Source organism: Labeo rohita, chromosome 20 (assembly GCF_022985175.1).
Source record: "Labeo rohita strain BAU-BD-2019 chromosome 20, IGBB_LRoh.1.0, whole genome shotgun sequence".
Lineage (NCBI taxonomy): Eukaryota > Metazoa > Chordata > Actinopteri > Cypriniformes > Cyprinidae > Labeo > Labeo rohita.
The window spans coordinates 31,619,383-31,643,174 of NC_066888.1; the positions used below are offsets into that span (position 1 = coordinate 31,619,383).

At 31.9% G+C, this 23,792-nt stretch overlaps 2 protein-coding genes across 4 annotated transcripts in view; one reads left to right on the forward strand and one right to left on the reverse strand.

Annotated features, from left to right (window-relative positions):
* Nucleotides 1-442: 442 nt before the first annotated feature.
* On the forward strand, nt 443-9,785 carry aida (axin interactor, dorsalization associated). Its single transcript, XM_051138196.1, has 10 exons — nt 443-716; nt 2,205-2,271; nt 2,415-2,468; nt 4,082-4,136; nt 4,351-4,414; nt 4,613-4,716; nt 6,144-6,266; nt 6,778-6,900; nt 7,656-7,773; nt 7,851-9,785. The coding sequence occupies exons 1-10, from the start codon at nt 610-612 to the stop codon at nt 7,945-7,947; spliced, it is 912 nt and encodes a 303-aa protein (XP_050994153.1). The 5' UTR covers nt 443-609; the 3' UTR covers nt 7,948-9,785.
* A 2,866-nt stretch (nt 9,786-12,651) lies between these two features.
* mia3 (MIA SH3 domain ER export factor 3) overlaps nt 12,652-23,792 on the reverse strand; it is a 31,486-nt gene continuing 20,345 nt past the window's right edge. The window contains exons 19-28 of one of the 3 annotated variants that reach the window (XM_051138193.1): nt 23,375-23,537; nt 23,243-23,278; nt 22,056-22,123; nt 21,872-21,969; nt 20,232-20,345; nt 19,932-20,000; nt 18,257-18,306; nt 18,036-18,110; nt 16,250-16,490; nt 12,652-14,046 (exon numbers count right to left, since the gene is read on the reverse strand). In XM_051138193.1, the coding sequence (XP_050994150.1) occupies nt 13,781-14,046; nt 16,250-16,490; nt 18,036-18,110; nt 18,257-18,306; nt 19,932-20,000; nt 20,232-20,345; nt 21,872-21,969; nt 22,056-22,123; nt 23,243-23,278; nt 23,375-23,537 (1,180 nt within the window). In that variant the 3' untranslated portion in view covers nt 12,652-13,780. The remainder of the gene's footprint in view (nt 14,047-16,249; nt 16,491-18,035; nt 18,111-18,256; nt 18,307-19,931; nt 20,001-20,231; nt 20,346-21,871; nt 21,970-22,055; nt 22,124-23,242; nt 23,279-23,374; nt 23,538-23,792) is intronic. The other 2 variants (XM_051138195.1, XM_051138194.1) reach the window with 2 other exon arrangements.

Consider the following 23,792-nt stretch of genomic DNA (forward strand, 5'->3'; position numbering starts at 1 on the left):
AAATTCCAGATTTTTTCATAGTTGTGTCTCAGCCAAATATTGTCATACCATAACAAACTATAAATCAATTGGAAGCGTATTTATTCAGCTTTCCGATTATGTAAATATCTAAAAATAATAATAATTAATTAATTATTATTTTTTAATATAATTTATTTAATTTAATTTTAAAAATTACCCTTATTAGTGGTTTTGTGATCCAGGGTCACATATTCACGCATATGTGTGTGAATTTATGTATACATAATAAATATACACAACACACACACATAAACAAAAACTTTTATTTTGGTTGCGATTAATCGCGATTTGAGAGCACTAAATTTTTCATAAATGTTAACAGTCAGAGTCCTCTGTCACTCACGTCTGCTTTTTGTATTAAACTCGAAATGTGACTTTTATTTTGAAAACGCTACTAGGCGGCTTCCGGCGCAGTCGCAGGTAGTTCGGTTGCACTCGCATCAGGCCTGTGGCGGTGTGTGGCGGTGCCACCGGTGCATCCGGAGCCCAGTGCGTTTCCCCGGCGGTGCGCAACAATGCGGCGCTGGAGATAAAACTTCACCAGCGATGTCAGAGCCCGGAGCTTTCGCGCAACTTTAACCCGAGAAGATGTCAGATGTCACCAAGACCGTCCAGAAATGGCACGCGAGTTTTAAAAAGGGCACGGACTTTGATTCGTGGGGGCAGCTGGTGGAAGCCATCGATGAATATCAAATGTAAGTTGCGCATTTTTCATCAAAATAAAAATATATATATTTGGCGATCTCTGGATCAGAGCTGGTTAAAAGTGAGCGGGTGTTTTTTTTTTTATTACAAACAATACTTACATGGCAAGTGATGCATTGCAATTACACAAAGTTGCAAATTATTTCCCGTCACAAAGGCAAATTATAGATTCATTTGTACGTTATGCAGTGTTCTTGCATTGTTCGATCTGATGCATGAAATGCATGAGATGCGGTGAGTAAATAAATAAGTGTTGAGTGTTTGACAGCCTGTTTGCATTATGTTGCGCGCCACACCCTCCAGCACTGGGTGGAGTTACACTGTCTCAATCTGAACTCATGCCATTTAGGTCAATGCTGACAACAGCTTCAGTGTGTCTGTTCTTCGCACTCTACTTTTGCATTTTATTCATGCGTTTAATGTGCATTTCACAATGTCAACAACTGCATTAGACTGCCGGTAAAGGACTTTTATTATTTATTCTCTTACAGTACACTACTAGTCAAAAAATGTTTGATTTTTTTTTTTTTTAATAAGTCTCCTCTGCTCACCAAGCCTGCATTTATGAAACATCCAAAGTATAGGAAAAACAGTAAAATTTAAAAAATATTTTTATTATTTAAAATAACTGTTTTCTATTTGAAAATATTTTAAAATGTAATTTATTTCTGTGATTTCAAAGCTGAATTTTTAGCATCGTTACTCCAGTCACATGATCCTTCAGAAATCATTCTAATATATTGATTTGCTGCTCAAAAAGGTTTCTTTGATGAATAGAAAATTCAGAAGAACAGCATGTCTTTAGTATCAATTTTGATCAATTTAAAGCATCCTTGCTGAATAAAAGTATTAATTTCTATTAAAAAATTATACTGACTCCATGCTTTTGAATGGTATAGTGTATAATGTTACAAAAGCTTTTTATTTAAAATAAATGCAGATCTTTGGATCTTTATATTTGTCAGTTCCCTAAAAAAATGTGCTCAATAGTTATTTATTTATTAATAATAAATGTTTCTTCAACAGTAAATCAGCATATTAGAATGATTTCTGAAGGATCATGTGACACTGAAGAAAATTCAGCTTTGATCACAGAAATAAATTACATTTTACAATATATTCAAACAGAAAGCAGCTATTTTAAATGATAAAAATATTTCACAATTTTACTGTTTTTGCTGTACTTTGGATCAAATAAATAAATGCAGGCTTGGTGAGCAGAAAAGACTTCTTTAAAAACATTAAAATCTTACTGTTCAAAAAACTTTATTTCATCTCTTAGCTGGACAGCAGATGTGTCCATAAACAAAATGATCATTCAAGTTATGTTTTAATTATTCTTAAGTCTCGTGACGTGTTTTTTCCCATCATGATCTATGAAGTACAAAAACGTGGATAGAAGTATATTTAGTATTTCAGTGTAGAAATGAAAAGGACATTCAGTCATTTTGTAACTAATAATTGTGATGTTTCATCAGACTCGCAAGGCAGCTTCAGAAAGAAGTGCAGTCGTCAAACTCGCATGATTTTACAGAGGAACAGAAGGTAAGTCTGTTTCATAGAGATGACAGCGGTCAATCACTTTTAGATGCTTAACATTACAGAAAATGCAATTGCATGTTTGGAATTGATATTCTAATATATACGTATGTGGATTATTATTTTTATTTTATGAACTTATTTTCCAGAAAACCCTGGGAAAGTTTGCAACATGCCTTGAAATGCGAAGTGCAGCCTTACAGGTTAGTATTGTTATCAAATGAGTCTAATTGTTCATCAGATGAGATGAGAGTTAAAGGAGAAGTCCACTTCCAGAACAACAGTTCACAAATAATTTACTCACCCCCTTGTCATCCAAGATCTTCATGTCTTTCTGTCTTCAGTCGTAAAGAAATTATGGTTTTTGAGGAAAACATTTCAGGATTTTTCTTCATATAATGGACTGATATGCTGCCCCCGATTTTGAACTTCCAAAATGTAGTTTAAATGCAGCTTCAAAGGCTCTAAACGATCCCAGCCGACAAAGAAGGGTCTTATCTAGCGAAATGATCGCTCATATTTTTCGGAAAATAAAAATTTGTATACTTTTTAAGCACACAAGCTTGTGTAGCACAGACTCTGGGATGCACGTCCACAGGTCGTTCTTGAACGATTCGTTCATTTTGAACGAATCTTTAATGTGACTCGTCAAGAACGAGTCGTCTCAGGGAGCGATTCGTTCAGTCGTGCATGCGCAACATCATATGTGACCCTGGACCACAAAATCAGTCTTAAGTCGCTGGGGTATATTTGTAGCAACAGCCAAAAATACATTGTGTGGGTCAAAATTATAGATTTTTATTTTATGCCAAAAATCATTAGGATATTAAGTTCATGTTCCATTAAGATATTTTGTAAAATTCCTACTGTAAATATATCAAAACTTAATTTTTGATTAGTAATATACATTGTTAAGAACTTTATTTGGACAACTTTAAAGGTGATTTTCTCAATATTTAGATTTTTTTTCTGGAGATCTGGAATTAGTTCACCTGTTTCGAGTCATTCGTTCATCTTATGGGGCTGTCACATGATGCTGATTTAGCTAAAATGAACGAAATGACTCAATGATGTTTATTTTGCTGAGTGAGACTTAAAGGTCAGAGTCGGTAAAATGATCCGAACTTCCCATCACTACTACGAATCATGTCTAAGTTCATCGTCTGTGTACTCTGGCTAAAAAAGTTAGAGAATGGTGAAAAACTTTGTTTGTAAACAGCATTTGACTTACTTGGACTTCCTTAGTCTTTGCGAGTTCACTTTGTAAACACTGGGTCTGTAGTTCAGTGTGACCTTTCGACCTGATTCAATAGTACGTAGTGTCGTAAACGCGCATCCCAGAGCCTGTGCTACACAAGCTTTTGTGCTTAAGTATACACATTTTTATTTTCCGAAAAATATGAGCGATCATTTCGCTAGATAAGACCCTTCTTCCTCAGCTGGGATCGTTTAGAGCCTTTGAAGCTGCATTTAAACTACATTTTGGAAGTTCAAAATCTGTGGCACAATTGAAGTCCATTATATGAAGAAAAATCCTGAAATGTTTTCCTCAAAAACCATCATTTCTTTACGACTGAAGACAGAAAGACATGAACATCTTGGATGACAAGGGGATGAGTAAATTATTTGTGAATTGTTGTTCTGGAAGTGGACTTCTGCTTTAATTATTACTGACAGTTTTTCCAGAAAATGTAAACATTTAATTAAAGATACTGTTGAAACCATCCCACCGGCAGCTATTTATTAGCTGGCGTTGTGAATATAATGAATAAGAATAATACACAGATAATCAGTGCTGTTCATTTGTCTTTGTCAGTGCACACAATCTCAAGAGGATTTCAAGTTGGAAGACCTGAAAAAACTGGAGCCCAGTATGTACATTAATATGTGGATATAAATGATTTTTAACTGTATAAATCCCGCTGTATCATATTTGATAGATGAAGGTCTCTAAATGATCAAATTTTGCTGTTAAACCTGTCGTACACGATCTGTGTCTTCTGTTTTTTATCAAGTCAAAGTTCTTTTAGTGTAATTGTACTCTTATATAAACAGTGTCACTGCCATTTCTCTGTTACTCCACAGTTATAAAGAACATTCTGACTTACAACAAAGATTTCCCTTTTGATGTCCAACCAGTGCCTTTGAGGTAATTCTTCAGTGTTTATTTATAGAATGGATCGTTCCTGGATGCCGATTGGTCAGTTCAGTGTTCCATTTATAACATTGTTCTTCTTATACTAACATACTTTGTTCCAACAGAATCTGTTGTCGTTTCACAGATGTGAGCAAATGTAATTTATCTGCTGCTGTGATTGATGATTGATGATTGATTCTGTGTTTTTAGGAAGATTCTTGCACCAGGTGAGGAGGAAAACCTTGAGCTTGAGGAGGAGCTGGATGCCGGGACCGGAGCAGGTTCAACACCATCATTTCCTTCAAGGGTCCCAGGTGATTCACTTCATAGTGCATGACGTTCAGTTGGACTTACTTTGATGCATGTCTTGTAATCATTATGTTATGGACATGATCAGCCTTAAATATCATTTTTTTTTTGTTTTTATTTTGTGTTTTTGTCATTTTTATTAGTTTTTCTTTTTAAATATGTTCATGTAGTTTTATGCCTTAGTTTATCTGTAGAGTTTATTTGCAAAAACAGATAACTCAATTTTTTTAATTTTCAAAAATCATGTTTTTTTTGTTATGTTAGCATGTTTTTATTGTATTTTTACTTAATCAACATAACCCAGCTGCAGTTTGATTGAGATTAATTTCATTTTAGTTATTTTACTACTACAACTTCAAGCTAAACAAAAACAAATAAATAAATAAATAAAAAATAATAATAGTATTGTTTTGGCAATTAGCTGAAATTAAATTTTGCACTGCACTGTAATGCACTGCAAAAATTATTTCCTTACTTAGTATTTTTCTCTGGATTTCCATTACAAATACCTAAACATTCTTAAAGCAAAATACATGTACATGAGAAGTAAATTGACTTAAGATATTTAGTTTTGCTTTCTGAAAAATACATTTTTTATGAAAAAAAAAAAAAAATCTGCCAAAAAATCCCCATTGGCAGATATTTTTGCTTGTTTTAAGCAAAAACTAACAAAATATTGATACATTTTTCAAAAACGAGACTTAATATCTCGTCATTTGCTACAAGTAAATGTATCTTGATTTAAGATGTTTAGATATTTGTTCTAAAAAAAGATGACAAAAATACTGAGTAAGAAAATATTTTTTTGCACTGAATTTTTACATTTTTTTTTTCTTTTTTAATTAAAACGTTTAACAGAAATTAAATTTTTGTTCCTCTTTCAGTTTTATTTTTTTCCCAAATTCCATTTTATTTCTTAAATTCAGTTTTATTTTTCCCAAATTGCATTTTATTTATTTTTCTAAATTTCATTTTTTCTATCTTATTTTTTAGTTTCTTTCTCTGTTTTCATTTTTTGGACTCTATTTAAATGGTTAAATTAAAAAATATCAAAAATCATGTGTAAATAATTGAAATCATGAGAAACAATTTAAAAGAAATTTACTAAATGTTTTTTTTGTTTTTGCTTTAGTAAACTTATTTTGAAAATATACAAAACAATGTGTCATTACTGGGTAGGAGAACAGCAATAATAATGGCAAAATGTGTAGAAATACTTCTACACGCATAAAGAAAAGTTTTAGTTTAACAATTACAACCCAAGCTCTGTTATGGCAATATTAAATTAAATATAAATGCACAGTAGATGAACTTACAATACTTTAATACATCTATGGAATTATTTTTTGAGAACTTTAAACCATCAGCAAGCAAACAAATTCTCATTTGTGCTTTTTTTATGGTTTTAATGAAAGTTTGACGTCTTTGACAGGTACGCTGTTGCCACGGTTACCCTCGGAGCCTGGAATGACTTTGCTGACGCTGACGATAGAGAAGATCGGTCTGAAAGACGCAGGACAGTGCATTGACCCCTACATCACAGTCAGTGTTAAAGGTAAAGCTCAGCAGCGCTTGTTATTATCACATGTGACCCTGGACCACAAAACCAGTCATAAGGCTCGATTTTTTTTAAAAAAAAAAATTGAAATGTATACATCATCTGAAAGCTGAATAAATAAGCTTTCCATTGATGTATGGTTTGTTAGAATATAATATTTGTCTGAGATAACTGGAATCTGAAGGTGCAAAAAAAAAATCTAAATATTGAGAAAATCACTTTTAAAGTTGTCCAAATGAAGTTCTTAATGCATATTACTAATCAAAGATTAAGTTTATATTTATGGTAGGAAATTTACAAAATAGCTTCATGGAACATGATCTTTACTTAATGTCCGAATGGTTTTTGACATATGGGAAAAATTGATAATTTTGACCCATACAATGTATTTTTGACTATTGCACAAATATACCCGTGATACTTAAGACTGGTTTTGTGGTCCAGGGTCACATATTAGGTCTGTATTAACATTTTTCTTAAATGTATACGTTTCCTTTTCACTATCCAGATCTGAACGGTATAGACTTGAACCCAGTTCAGGACACGCCAGTGGCTACGCGGAAGGAGGACACGTATATTCATTTTAGCGTGGATGTGGAAATTCAGAAACATGTAGAAAAACTACCAAAAGGTCTTGCACTGCTCTTATTGGAATATATTTTTTTTACATCCAAGATGTAGAGTTTCTTTCTTCATCAGATTTGAAGAAATATAGCATTCCAACACTTGCTCACCAATGGATCCTCTGCAGTGAATGGGTGCCGTCAGAATGAGAGTCCAAACAGCTGATAAAAACATCACAATAATCCACAAATAATCCACACCACTCCAGTTCAACAATTAAGATCTTGAGAAGACAAAAGCTGCATGTTTGTAAGAAACAAATCCATCATTAATGTATTCGTTTATAACGCTTCCTCCAGTGAAAAAGTCATCTGGTCTGAATCAGGGGAGAAATCTGCACAGATCAAGCGTCATTGAGATAGAACATAAGATTGACTTTTTCACCGGAGGACGTGTTATTATGAATTTTGGACTAAGTTAAGCAAGTTTAAAATGGTTTCAAAAGTTAAAAACATATTAATGATGGATTTGTTTCTTACAAACATGCAGCTTTTGTCTTCTCAAGATGTTAACTGATGGTCTGGAGTGGTGTGGATTGCTTATGTATTATTGTGATGCTTTTATCAGCTGTTTGGACTCTTATTCTGACGGCACCCATTCACTCCAGAGAATCCATTGGTGAGCATGTGACAGAATGCTACATTTCTCCAAATCTGATGAAGAAACAAACTCATCTACATCTTGCATTAAGATATAAGAGACCGTGCATGGTATATATTACAAATATACATTTGTGCGTGATTGCGTTTGTCTCTTCTGTAGGTGCAGCTATTTTCTTCGAATTCAAACACTACAAACCCAAGAAAAGATTCACTAGCACTAAGTGTTTTGCTTTCATGGAAATGGATGAAATCAAACCAGGTCCCATTGTTATAGAACTGTAAGTGGCAGAGTTATTCAGAGTTATTCAACGTCTATTCATTGCATTTATATATTTGTGTATTAATCTGATTTCAGGTACAAGAAACCGACTGACTTCAAGAGGAAAAAACTCAACCTCCTGACGAAGAAACCACTTTACCTGCACCTTAACCAGACTTTGCACAAAGACTAAACAAAGATCCTACAGCCAAACACTTTGGGGAACAGTAGAGGTTATATTTCTCGGATACGTTTGGTGCATCACCTCTCACATTCCTTGCAATATCGGACACTTTTCTTCATATCTCCAGTCTGAAGTTTGGGACGCAGCCTGATGTCTCTACGGTGCTTCATCTGAGAGAGAGACGAGCGGTTGAAATGGAAACTGTTTGAAAAACTGAATTGTGTACAAATGCTTTTGTGTGATGGAAACAGATGGATATAACTTGGATATAACATAACTCCCCATTGGTTTTATATTTTTATTGCATTAAAGAAACAGCTCGCCCTCATCTTCCAAACCTGTATGCTGTTATTATAAGAAAGTCTCTTTTTCGTGCAATCCCAGTTTATAATCTACAAAGACTGAAACAAAAGACAACCCTCATAGCACACGTACATCTCAGAGACGTCTATTTGACGTCTGCAAGATGTATATCTGCAATGCGTCTATAGGACGTTTCCAATCAGATGTCAAATAGACATCTATTAGATGTCTTTAAGATGTTTATGATTTAGGATGTATGTAAAACACATCTTACAGATGTTTGTACACAGCAGATGCTTTCCAGATCAAGAGATCTTTAACAGACATCTTGCAGACGTACGTGTACTATCTGGGATAGCACCATTTGCACCAAAAAAAGTCTTTCTGAGGCCATACAAAATATTAAACTGTTATTCAGTGAAAATCTCGAATATTTCGAACCATTTCTAATGCGATTCAGCAGCTTTTTGATTCTTAAAACCGACTGAATCTGAACATATAACTAATATAACTTTGATTTTTGCATATGCAGTACTGTGGGAAAAACGGCATACAAATTTGGGATTATGTGAGGGTGAGTAAATAATGACAGAAAGATAACTTTTGGATATACTATTCCTTTATAAATGTTGTTTAACAGACAAGTTTATTGCTTTTATTGAATATCTGCATCGCTTGCTAATGCTACATACAGTGGAGCTCATGAAAACACTAAAAAACAACACTAAACGTCTCAAATATCTAAATATGTTGTTTTTGAGATTTATTTAGATGTTTATCAACTATTTTTTTCCACAGCAGTGTTGGGTAGCTGCGTATCAGCTAGCTAATTTAGCATAACAAGGCCTTCTTTCTTTAAAATCTTTTTATGGCTCATTAATATCACTGAAAATCTATGACCTTGTATTCTTTAATATTTTAGATATTTTAATTAAGTATGAATCAGAAAGCCAGTAAATATGATCTTGACCATGTGAAAGGAGAAACTGGAGCAGTTTGAGCATCAGCATGTCAGTTTTGTAATTCGCTCCACACTTCGCTCTTTGATTAATAGTTCAGTCTGGTTATTTTGTGATAGTTACTACAGGATTAATTTCTCAAATAGTTTAAACCAAGTTTACCAAAAAAAAAAAAATTTCTGATGAAGTTTGGCTAGCGCTGTTTGGAGACTAGCCTAACCTTTACTGCTTCATTACGGTTTTATTGTCACAGGAGGTTTACAAATTAGGAAATAACTAATGGAGATGTTTTCCTGCATCGGGTTGTTTAATTTTATGTCAGTTTTGGAGTCTCAGAATCAACTAAATGGTTAAAAGTATTGCATTTCTGTGAAGACTTTATACATCATGTTGTTTAATGGACGTTGCCTATCATGGCGTGTATTATTACACAGCTTTTTCGAATGTCTCATTTCTAATAAATGACGATGCTGCTTGAATCATGAATATTTTATAAACACACTTCAGCCTGAAATATCAGACTGACCTCAAGGAAACACGATAACTGTAATGGCTAACTAATAAAGTTCAATCTTCAACCAGTTATTTACAGCAATAGTGTCACTGAAATTTCATATACATATGACTGAATGAGAACATGCAGGCAAATCATGAATTATTGCCAAATGCAAATTACCTGTATTTATAGAAAGTGCATCATTAGTGTAGAAATCCCATGTGAGTTCCTTCCAGAAAGACGTTGAGACAGGGTCTCTAAAAGTATTTCAACACTTAAAAATAGAACAAATTTAAGTGCATTAAATAATAAAATGTGTTCTAAGGAGTAGCTGGTGTTTTGGTCATTTTTAGTGGATGTAAGTCAAACCTCCTCACACAGGTGTAAAGAATCAAATTAATCAAATCAGCATGATTCACCAACCACAAATATAAAAATCACATAATACATCATTTGCAACATTACATCTGTTTTTTTAAACATATTCTAAACCATGCAAATTTTTAATGCACTTCTTAAAATGGATACCAAATAAAGTTTGATAGTTCGTATTTTTTATAAATGTTAATGTTACAAAAACTTACTAGACTGAAACATTCTAAAACTTTTCTTACACAAGGTGTTACAACTAGTGTTGGGGAAAATTACTTTTAAAAATGTGTTACAATATCGTGTTACTTCTAAAAAAAAAAAAAAAAAAAAAAAAAAGTAACTAATTACGTTACCTAGTTACTTTTAATGGAAAGTAATGTATTGCGTTAATTTTTAAATCTGTGCAGGGCTTGCTTGTTAGTTTTTAAAATAAAAAAAGCCCTTTAACACCAAAAGTGAAATGAATACACTTTAGGCTGAAGGAAAAGTAAATTTACATTTGTACAGTAGAAGAAAGTTTAACACTCTTCTGTAATAATAAAAAAAGCACAAATGGTTTATCTAAAGTAATTTTTCCATATTAGTATGGTTGAATTGAATCAACAAAGGTCAGCAGCAAAGACATTAGTTAATAAAACAGAATTAAATACATAAAGGATATTTGCGTTATTTAACACATTTAATTATAGCAGTTTTGCGTCATATTCTGAGTTTGCACTTGACGTTTTTATTAATTTTGCGGAAAACTGAATTTGGAATTCTGTTTTTGTGCCTTTGTTTTTGTCTCTCAACATGGCAACAAGAGAGCTGTAAGTCAATACATGGGAAAACAAAGTCACAGACGTTACTTATTTGAAAAAGTAACCGATATTTTCTTGTAAATTAAAAAGTAATGCATTACTAGTTACTTGGAAGAAAGTAATTGATTACATAGCTCATGTTACTTGTAATGTGTTACCCCCCAACACTAGTTGAAAGTTACTTTGTAAAAATAAAGTGGAAAAACTAATTAACTTGCGTTACTTGTGTGAAAAACTAACTCTGGTATTTTCTTGTAAATTAAAAAGTAATGAAAGTACTTAATTATTTACTTGAAAAAAGTAATCTGATTACATAACTCATGTTACTTGTAACGCGTTACCGTCAGCACTGGTCACAACCAGTGTTGAGGAAAGTTACTTTGCAGTACATGCAGTACAATATTGTGTTGCTCCATTAAAAAAAAAGTAACTTACTGCGATACTTCATTACTTTTTGTGAAAAGTAGGCGTTACTGTTTGTCACTTGGGCTGGGCTTGCTTTTTTTTTTTTTTAATAAAAACCCCAAAAATTCTAAAAGTTAAAACTTTTGTTAAATGGAAAAACAAATTAACTTGCGTTACTTGTGTGAAAAAGTAACTCTTTTCTTGCAAATATAAAAGTAATGTGTTACTTTACTAGTTACTTGAAAAAAGTAATCTGATCACATAACTCGAGTAACTTGTAATGCGTTACCATCAACCAGTGTTGGAGAAAGTTAATTTTAAAAGTAATGCATTACAATATTGTGTTGCTCCATTTAAAAAGTAACTTATTGCGATAGTTACTTTTTGTGAAAAATAATGCATTACATTACTTTGGCCTTACTGTTTGTCACCTGGGCTGGGCATGCTTATTTTTTTTTTTTAATAAAAACCCCCAAAATTTTAAAAGTTAAAACTTCTGTTAAATGGAAAAACAAATTAACTTGAGCTCTTGTATGAAAAAGTAACCTTTTTCTTGTAAATTTAAAAGTAATGTGTTATTTTACTAGTTACTTCAAAAAAAGTAATCTGATTACATGACTTAAGTAACTTGTAATGCGTTACCATTAACATTGGTCACAACCAGTGTTGGAGAAAGTTACTTTTAAAAGTAATTCATTACAATATTGTGTCGCTCCATTAAAAAAAGTAATGCATTACGATACTTAGTTACTTTTTGTGAAAAGTAATGCATTACATTACTTTTGCATTACTTTTTGTAACCTGGGCTGGACTTCCTTTTTTTTTTTTTTTTTTTTTTTTTTTAAATAAAAATCCCCGAAAGTTTTAAAAGTTAAAAATTTTGTTAAATGGAAAAAGAAAATTAACTTGCATTACTCGTGTGAAAAAGTAACTTTTTTATTGTAAATTTAACAGTAATGTTACTTTACTAGTTACTTGAAAAAAGTAATCTGATTACATAACTCGTGTTACTTGTAATGCGTTTCTCCCAACACTGGTCTCCACTTTTTTGTGCTCCAGGTCAAAAATGACCCACCTACAAAAATTGCATATAAATTTGCCATGTTATGCTATATTATTACCAAATACTGGATATAATTTTTTTTAATCAACTTGTTTAGCTTCAATTAGCACCAAAAAACCAAACCAAATTAAGAAAAGGATTTTTAGCACAACAAAAGGGTTCTCTTTGGGGAAAATGCTGGTATGATTAATTACTTAATGCAAATGTCCTGGATTAATTAGTCCAGAGCATAACTGCTGACTCCTTAGAGAGTTCTTGTTGAAAGATGTTAAGATGCACGATCCTGGATTCGCCAGTAAACACATTCATCAAAACTACAGGAAAAAGCAGCTTTATTCAACTCATTCATTCCTGTCAAATCAATGCCACATATTTTTAAAACAGTTTCTTCCCTAGGATTTCAACACATGATGCAGACACTCTTACTGCGCACAAGATACATCCTCTCCACACACTTCCTAAAATAATTTACTCTAATATCAAACAAAACAGTATATGCAAGGAAAAACAAAAAAAGGTCAATGGATTTTTGTTTGTTTTGAGTATTGAAGTATTTTTCCATTTTGTTTCAAAAGCATTGCATGAGGACACAGAGGACAGCATTCACAGGCCTCGTTTATGAAACACAAGCAGATTTTGTGTGCATAAAAACATTCTGGGAATGTTTTTTTAATATATATAAATTATTGCAATTCAGTGAATTATTTGTGATGAATGTGTTATGTAAACAATCACATTCAATTCTGCTCGTGTTTCATCATCATGCAACATCCATTAATACATTTAAATCACCTGCTGACTGTGTGAAACCTGGGATGTACAAACACAGACGTTCATCTGTTTCTATTGTGTCTAATTGGTGAGAATATTTTATTGTACACGCAGCTCAAAGAAACGTACAAATACTTTGTCAATATGACATCATATGTGCCTTTCCGCTAGGAAAAGAAATCATAAGAGCAGACGCACGACGAATCAAACGTTAAAATAAACACAGGCGAGCTGGCGAATAATCACGTGAGCAGACTAAAAGCGGTCGAACGGGAATACGGGCGTTCAAAAATGGTGAAAAGGCATAAAAATATGTAAAGTCTCTTCAGAGTTCTCTCACGTTAAAGGCATGAGGAAATGGCTTCACGACGCGCCTAAATATCGCTTCGATATCCCACAATGCATCAGCACTGGGTCGAGTGGTAGAGATTATAATTGAACCACATGACAACCACCGGAAACAAGAAAATTAATGCGTATTAAATCATACTATTTCCATAGGAAAGGTTTGCTAATGTATAAAATCAAAACCCTCTTTATTTCTGTCACAAATGTGTTATTCAAACAAAATTAAATGTTTTTTTTTTTCCACCCAAACCAGATTTTGATGTTAAAATATTGAAACGAATCGGGACCGAACAAAGTCAAGCTGGCGAATCGGCACGTTCTCACGTCAAGGTTCAGCCGCGGCGGAGTCCTGATGGGAAGTGTCCGTCGGCGGGGCGCTGGCCGGCGTGACGTTCCCCTCGCCGTCTCTGGAGCTCTGAGGGATTAGCGGAGGGGGTCCCGGGAAACCGCGCCCGCCGTAGGGAGGAGGGATCATGGCTCCGGGGGGCGGCAGAGGTCCGGGAGGGAAGGGGCGAGGGGGGAGGCCGCGAGGGCCGAAGAATTCGGGCGGGACGTCCCGCGGTCCGAGTGGTCCCAATGGTGGGCCTCGTCCTGATGAAACAAAACACAACGGAAAGTTTAGTGATGAACTAAAATAGAATTTTTAAAGTCAGGGAACAAAACGGTGACACTTTGTTGTTGTTTAATGTGGCGTGACAGATCACTGTAAACACGTATGAACTAGTGACGCACTAAAAAATTTGGCAACCAAAATATTTCACCCGAAACAGCAATTTTCTGTTTCACTAACTATGTGCTAAACATGACGTCAAACATGCTAATTGTGTTAGAAACAGGTTAACAACATGCTAATCATATTAACGATGTTAAAACATGTTAACAAAAATGTTAGCAACATGCTAATTGTTTAAAAATGTTAACATGCTAACAACATGCTAATCTTATTAACAATGCTAAAACATGCTAACAAAAATGTTAGCACCACGCTAATCATATTAACATGACATCAACATGCTAATTGTTAACAACAATGCTAACAAGTTAATCATGTTACCAATGTTAAAACATGTTAGCCAAAGATGTTAACATGCTAGTTATGTTAACATGACATCACTATGCTAATTATGTTAATAACATGTTAACATGTTAATCATGTTAACAACATGACTTCAACTGGCTAAATATGATAGCAACATGCTAATCATGTTAACAATGCTAAAACATGCTAACAAAAAAGTAGCAACACGCTAATCATATTAACATGACATCACTATGCTAATTGTTAATAACATGTTAACAACTTGACATCAACTTGCTAATTATGATAACAACATGCTAATCATGTTAACAATGCTAAAACATGCTAATGTTAACACCACGCTAATCATATTAACATGACATCACTATGCCAATTATGTTAATAACATCTTAACATGCTAATCATGTTAACAATGTTAAAACATGTTAACAAAAATGTTTACATGATCATGTTAACAACATGACATCAACATGCTAATTGTTAACAACATGCTAACAAGTTAATCATGTTACCAATGTTAAAACATGCTAGCAGAAATGTTAGCAACATGCTAATCATGTTAACAACATGACATCAACATGCTAATTATGTTAGAAACATGTTAGCAACATGTTAATAATGATAGCAATTTGTTAAAACATGGTAACAACATATTAACCATGCTAGCATCATGCTAACAACATGTTAATTATAATACCAACGTTAAAGCACGTTAAAAAATGTTAATCATACTAACATGCTAATCATGTTGTTAACATGTTAATCATGCTAACAATTTGTTAACACATGTAACATGCTAATCATGTTAAAAACATTAGTAACATGTTAACATGCTAATCATGCTAAAAACATGCTAACAACATGGTAATCATGTTGACAACATGCTAACACATTAGCCATTCTAAAAATGTGTTAAAACATCTTAGCAACATGCTAACAACAAAATTAATCAAGCTAGAAGCATGCTAACAACATGGTAATAATGCTAACAATCTATAAAAAACATTTAACCATGCTAATCATGTTAAAAACAACAATCATACTAACAAGGTGTTACAACATCTTAGCAACATGCTAACAAAATGCTAATCATGCTAACAATTGGATAAAACATGTCGACCATGCTAACATCATGCTAAACATATTAATGCTAAAACATGTTAACAAAAATGTTAGCAACACGCTAGTCATATCAACATGACATCACTATGCTAATTATGTTAATAACATGCTAATCATGTTAACAATGTTAAAACATGCTAACAAAAATGTTAGCACCATGCTAATCATATTAACATGACATCACTATGCTAATTATGTTAATAACATGTTAACATGCTAATCATGTTAACAACATGACAACTTGCCAATTATGATAGCAACATGCTAACATGCTAATCATGTTAATGTTAAAACATGCTAGCAAAAATGTTTACAACGTGATCATGTCAACAACATGCTACTTGTTAACAACATGCTAACAAGTTAATCATCTTACCAATGTTAAAACATGCTAGCAAAAATGTTACCAACATGACATCAACATGCGAATGATGTTAGAAACATGTTAGCAACATGTTAATCATGATAGCAATTTGTTAAAACATGCTAACAACATATTAACCATGCTAGCATCATGCTAACAACATGTTAATTATAATAGTAAAATCAATCAATTTCATCAATTTTTGGCTAAATGAAATCTTTTGATTCTGGTGTATGTATATAAGTATATATAAAGAGCAATGCACTTACCAAATGGTGGTACGGGTCCAAACGGGCCGATGGGAGGAGGGCCGTACGAGTCCATGGGTGGCGGTCTGAAGCGCGGCTCGGGCAGCATCATGGGCGGGTGGCCATTGGGCGGTCGGATCATCATAGGTGGCGGCGGTCCATTGGGCGGCATCACCGGGGGTCCGTAAGACTTGTGTGCAGGAACCGGAGAATCGCGGATGGGCGACGGCAGGAAGGATCCCTGACTCTGAGACTTGGAAAGCTGGAGGAGGAGACGCAGAACTACAAGTTATGGAAAAATACTCTATAGATGCATGAGGAGGTTTAACACCGGATTCCTGCTAACCAACCCGAGCAACTGTCAGTGAACCACTGCAAGGCCAGAAACACACTTTATACAAGAACAACAGCAGACACAAGCGCAGGGATTCACAAACGTTTTTGTTAGCCGAGCATCTTGGACAAACAAAAATTTTAATATTCAAATTGAGATTTGATTTACAATTAGTTTAATAACAAACTGATTGCAGTATATTTTATGTGTAATAATTTTTATTCTGAACAGTTTTAATTCATTTTAAATTAATTTTGAAATCATTTTGAAATGTTTAAATTCATTGTTTTTATTGCTGATTTTTTTAAATAATTATTTTAATTCCTTTTATATGCAAAACATTTTGAATTTCCATTGTGCATGAAATGTGCTATATAAATAAACTTTGCCTTACCAAATAATTGAACACATGCACATGTATGCTCACAGTTCTCTGATAATAAATACATTTATTTAATAAATAATAAATTCATTTATTTAATAAAAAAAATTTTTTTTACTAATATTTATATTTATATTTATTTATTTTTTTAATAATGCATTTTATTTCATTATTCTGTATTAATTGTTGATTATTAATCTAACTCTAATTATAAATAAAGGCAAATATTTTAATGTTCTGAATTACAATTGTACTGTAAAATCGACCAATATTTGATAAATAATCATATTTTTATTTTACACAAGCTATAATACTAATTTGTCTTAAATTATTCACATATATATATATATATATATATATATATATATATATATATATATATATATATATACACATATATATATATATATATATATATATATATATATATATATAAATTTACTTTACACTAGTTGCAATACTTTATTAATGCACTAAATTCATTATTAATGGAAATTCAAGCTTTTATAATTCATAAAATATTTATATTTTTTAAAAATTCAAGCTTATAAGATCTCAAAGCCTCAAGCTTTTATTTTGGCAGAACACTGCTTAAAATGCTATAAATTTCTGTCCACAAAGTGTTAGAAATTATGAAAGTGTAAAAGCAAAAGTTACCAAATGTACGTTAAATTTGCAGGACATGCAGAAATGAAGTTCCATTATTTTTGCAGCCTTATTTATTTATTTACTTACTCATTTAAGATTTAATTTAATTTCACATGCTTAACATGCACTTGTGTCGTGTGGTGGTAATACACCTTCAGTACTCATAAGGGCCAATTATAATTGCAACAGATCTTGCATTTTGAGAACTATTTGATTTCATGTAGTTGCATAGTGTATGTTTGAGGCCTAAACATGCTGTAACTCACTCACCAACATGAGTTCTGTTAAACATACGCCACATTCTCCGCACAAGACCCACACAGTGATTAGAAAGTGAACAGAAATGTTGTGTTTAAGCTCTGAAGACCCAAAAACAGCCGACAAAGCAACCTGACACTGTGCACAAACCCGTCCCATCCATCCCAGCACCAATCTATACTCACGGGCTCTACGGGTTCTACGGGTTCAGACGAGACCTGCTCTGAGGCCTCGGCCGTCTCACTGACCGGTGCCGTCTGCTTTAAAGCAAACACAGCCACCGCCGTTTAATGGAGAACAACATCTGGATATGCATGACTTCTTTCTTACAGACATTTACTGGAGATCTCTTCGCTCACATTTGGACATATTGTACATTAAATCTCAAAGAGAGTAAAATCCTTACCATCGGTCCATCATGTGCACACGGGGATGAAGTCATCGGAGGAAACATTTCTGAAAAACAGATAAAACGACATTCAGACATCTGTGAATGACAGTAATGACAGTAAAGATATTTATAATGTTACAAACAATTTCCATTTCAAATAAATGCTGTCCTTCTGAACTTCACATTCATTAAAGAATTAAAAAAAAAAAAAAAAAGTCAACACTTCTAAATTTCATTTGAGATTTATGCTTTTCATCTAATATTTATATTTCATTTTATAATATAATAAAATGAATATAATCACTGTCATTATAAAAAACAATTTTTAAATTTTATTTTGCTTTATTAAGTATTTTTTAGTTAATTTTAATATGCATTTTATATGAGTTGGCAAGGTAACATTTCTAATTTAACTTTTTTTAAAAGAAATTAATACTATTATTTAGCAAGGATGCATTAAATTGATCATTTAATGCATTTCTAGTTCAAATAAATGCTGTCCTTTTTAACTTCCCATTCATCAAAGAATCACATAACAAATGTTTTTTAATTTTTCTATTTAGCTTTAATTTATTTCAGCTTATTTTAGTACTTATTTTAGATTTTAATTTTCATTTAAGATTTATGCTTTTTGTCTAATATTCATTTTTTATTTGAGTTATATTTCAAATCACAAAAATCATTGTCATTATTTTTAAATATAATCATTGTCATTTTTTAAAAATATTTTTTTTTTCTATTTAGCTTTGATTTATTTTTAAGTTTTAGTTAATTTTAGAACTTATTTTATATTAGTTGACAAGTCAGCATTTCTACTTTTCATTTAAGTTTTAAGCTTTTTGCCTAATATTCATATTTTATTTGAACTATTTTTCAAATCACAACAATCGTTATTGTCATTATTATTTTTAAATATAATCATTGTCATTTTTAAAAAATATATTTTATAAAAATATTTTTATTTACTTTTTAGTTAATTTTAGAACTGATTTTATATTGTACTTTATACTTTATTTGGCAAGGTAACATTTCTAATTTTTAAATTTTTTATTTTTTTTTTTTATTTCTAAAATTTAAATTTTTTAAAGAAATTATTTTATTCAGCAATGATGCATTAAATGTATCAAAAGTGACAGTAAAGATATTTATAATGTTACAATTTCTATTTTAAATAAATGCTGTCCTTTTGAACTTCTCATTCAAAGAATCACAAAAAAATGTTTTTTAAATTCTAAATAAACTATTCAGTTTATTTTAGTACTTTTTTTTTTTTTTTAGATAAGTCAACATTTCTAATTGTCATTTAAGATTTAAGGTTTTCATCTAATATTTTTATTTCAGCTTTATTTCATATCGCAAAAAGTAGCATCATCATTATTTTTAAATATAATCACTGTCATTAAAAAAAATTCTGTTTAACTTTGATTTTTTTTATTTCAGTTTCATTTTTATTTCATAAATGTTTGTTGAGCAGCAAATCAGCATATTAGAATGATTTCTGAAGGATCATGTGACACTGAAGACTGGAGTAATGATGCTGTAAATTCAGCTGGGCATTACAGAAATAAGTTACATTTTTAAAATGTATTCACATATAAAATAACAATTTTAAATAGCAAAATTATTTCACTATTTTACTGTATAAATGCAGCCTTTTTTGCTGCCTTATAACAGGTCGTATCATAAGCACCTGTTCGGGATGGCAGCGGGTGTCCGATCTCTGAGAAGCGTCCGTGAGGGTCAGACGGGGGTCGTGGACCTGGAACACATCACTAATGATTAGCAGCTGTTATTAATCATTTTATACTGAGATTACAGGCTGGAGTTCAGGAGGGAACGCATCAGGAACTCAAAGGAGGAAAAGCTTTGAGGAGAGAAACTGAGGGGAAAAATAAAATGTGGAGCGACTCAAAAACAGGAAAGCTGGAAAATGAAAGGAGGAGGATAAAGTTGATGTCAAGGGGAGGAAGACGACGCAGCGGCGACTCACCGAACGGTTCACCCCGTCGCCCTACGGGTGCTGAGGGGGGGCGTCCGGGACCCTCTATCATTAGAGGAGGAGAGGGAGCCCCCCCACTCACAGGAGACGGCCCGTAAGAATCACCTGTTCAGACCAAACCACCACAATCAGAAACAAGATGGGCCAATCACACAAGCCGACACATGAGAGGAGTCAACCTGCGCTAAGCTCCGCCCCTCGGTTACTGTTGCTGGGTCTGAGAAGCTTCAGAAAAATCTTACCTCAGAAATTTGAAAAATACATTACAAGTATTTGCATTCTTACTTTACTGTTCTTTATTTATTTGCAGATAAAATGTAGAATTAAATGTACTGCAGAAAAATGTCTCTAATGAAAGAAAAACAAATACAGCTTGTATCCTTTTTGGACTTTTCTCAGTGTTATCTTACTGTTTTTATGCCATTATGTAGTTATTTTAATTAGATTTCATTCAAATATTTTCAGTTCATTATAATAGTTTTAGTAATCATGTTATATGCTTTTGTCAGTTTTTTTTTAATATTTTCTATCTAGCTTTACTGTTATGTTTATTATATTTTATTTTATTTCAATTAATGAAAATGATTTTTAATACTGCTTTTGTCATGCTTTAGTTTTTCATGTAATATTTCTATTAGCTTTATTAGAATTAATGAAATATTTTTAATACAAAGTCATTTGTCTTTTTTTTTTTATAATCTTTCTATAATAAATTATTTTTATTTCTTTTAGTTATTTTAATACTCATTTTATTTATTTAGTTATAATGTCTACGTTTTTTAACTTTGGATTTTAGATAATTTTACATTTTTTTTAAGCCTATATTAATATTTTTTTTTTTCAATTAATGAAAACAATTTTTAGTTTTAGTGCACAATAACAACATTTTATTATAAAAGAACGAAAACCTTAAGACTGAATCCATTTGTCATAATTGTCATTTTTTTATTTACATTTTTCATTAATGATTTTTTTAAGTTTTAGTTATTTTAGTAGAAATGTTTTATTTAAGTTTTTTTAACTTGCATTTGTCATAATTACCATTAGTTTCTTAAAAAATAATTAATTGTATGTGTATTTTCTTTATTTTTATTTTAGTTATTCTAGTACTTAAAGTTTCATCTACTATTTGTTTAAATTTACTATTTATTTTATTTTTATTTCTGTTAAAGTATTTGTAAAAGTTATTGTTTTATTTTTCATTGTTTATTTTTATATCTATTGTTTTTTTTTTAATAATCAAAAAGCATGTTTAATCAATTGAATAAAACTCTTTTAATAATTTAATTATTATAATAATTTTGTATATCTGTTTTATTTTATTAATTTCTATTAATAAATGTATAAAGATTACAACAATGATAGGCCCCAATTAAATGCTTCAAAATATTTTTAAAAACCTTTTAAATATGTAAAATCAAATGAAAATTTTCAATTGATTTTATTTTTTATTAGTAGTTATTTAAAGTTTTATCTGTTTATATTTTATTTCAGCTTTATTTCTATTAACTAAAAATATTTGTAATAGTTGAGTCAAAAATAACTACACAGCATTATGCAGCAGTTGTTCTGTGGGTCATTTGCGTTTTAAAGAACCTGTGAATGTGTATTTAAGGACGGAAACTGCTCACCTCTTCTCTGTGGCGGCATGTGGCGATCCGGGGGTCCAGAGTTGAGTTTAAACAGACTTTGCTCCAGGTCTGATATTTTATCTCTGTACTCCACAAGCCTTTAGAAATATACAAACATCAGAGATCAGAAACATCACTGACAATAACAACAACGATACCGCAGTGTGATTTGTTGAATACTCACTTCTGACGAAGAGTGGACGACTCTCTTCTTTCCTCCACCAGAGTTCGCTCTGAGGCGCGGGCTTTCAACTATAGAAAAAAACAAGTAGGTATGATTAATGCATTGGTAAATATATCATAAAATCAAATAATATTTAGCTGTTTTAAAATCAGTTTTCTGGAATCTGTTAATGGTTCAAATAAATTTTAGTAATACAATGTACGTCCAATTATTTAATAGAGACCATTTTAAAAAATATTAAAAGTAAAACAACAACAACAAAAAAAAAGTGTAGGTCCTCAAAGTCTTTTATTTTTCCCAAAGTTCCATTTTAAAGGTTTAAATACATTTTAATAATTTTAATAATCAAAACGCATGTTTAAACAATTAAATAAAGCTTTCTTTTATTAATTTTGATTAATAAATGTATTAATTACTACAACGACAGGCCCCAATTAAATGCTTTAAAATGCTTGAAAATTAACAATCGATTTTATTTATTTATTTATTGCCAAACAAAGTGCTGTACAACAGAGGTTTACTGTTAAAATTAAAATGTGCACTGTTCCTTAAAAAGTAAATTTTGAATACTACTATTATTATTATTATTATTATTCATATTAAGAAGTACATTCCACTGTACAATAGTAGCATTTCTGTATTTAAATCTGTATTTAAAAGTTAATTGTCAAAATGTGTATCATCATATCAGTTACGTAGGGCCCTATGAAACCCATTTTATTTTCTGTTTTAATTTTTCTGGACTCCTTTTTAATGGTTAAATTAAGCTGTATGAATCAAAAAGCATGTCTAATTAATAAAATCATGAAACAAACAATTTAACATCAATTTATTAAAAGTTAAACAAAAATTACACATTTTATTTTTTACTACCTTATGTTTTGTTGTTACCAAATTCTGTGTTTTAGCTTGTCTAATTATTTGAATGCATAAAAACAAGTTTAATTTATTCTTACAACAGCCTTATGAAATGTTTTTTTTTTCTGCTAATCATATCTTTTCATTTATGAAAATTAAACAAATTGTATTTTTAGGGGATTTAAGCTATTATTACAATTAAAACGTTAAAGAAATAGTGTATGATTATTCATTAAAAAGAATAAGGTGAATACCTTTCTGTTCTGTGTGTATATATGACGCTAGTTTTACTCAAATTCAACGATAGACAAATCACGGTAATTACTCACCCAGTTCTCATGGGCTTTCTTCTCCTGGACAGCCACCTGTTAGAAAAGCGGACAGGGAGGTAAGAATGAGACTGTGATGTTCTGGATTGAGAATACAGTGAATTTGTACAGTAAACGCGCTTAGTTTCTCACCTCAGACTTCAAGGAGCGTTCGTTCTGCTGCATCTCCTCCTCGATGTCCTTGATCTTCTGTTTGAGGGCTCTCACTTCCTCCTCTGAGCGTATAGCTTTACTGTCCACCTCCGACAGCTTCGTCTCCTTCTCACGCCGCTCCAGCTCCTCCTGAGTCAGTTTCCTACACACAACAAGCAAAGTGCCTGTTTAATGCATAAATCTAAACGTAGGGCTTATATCATAATGAGTTTAGCATTTTGCTAAATTTCTAGTTTCCATCTGCACTTTCACTGCACAAACTGACAGCTGACATACTGTCAAGGGTTTTTTCCCCCTGAAGTGCTATTAAAAAAAATAAAGTTTATATTTTAGGATATTCATCATATTTTAGTACAAAGCAACTACAGATGGAAATTCCAAAAATATTGCAACACTC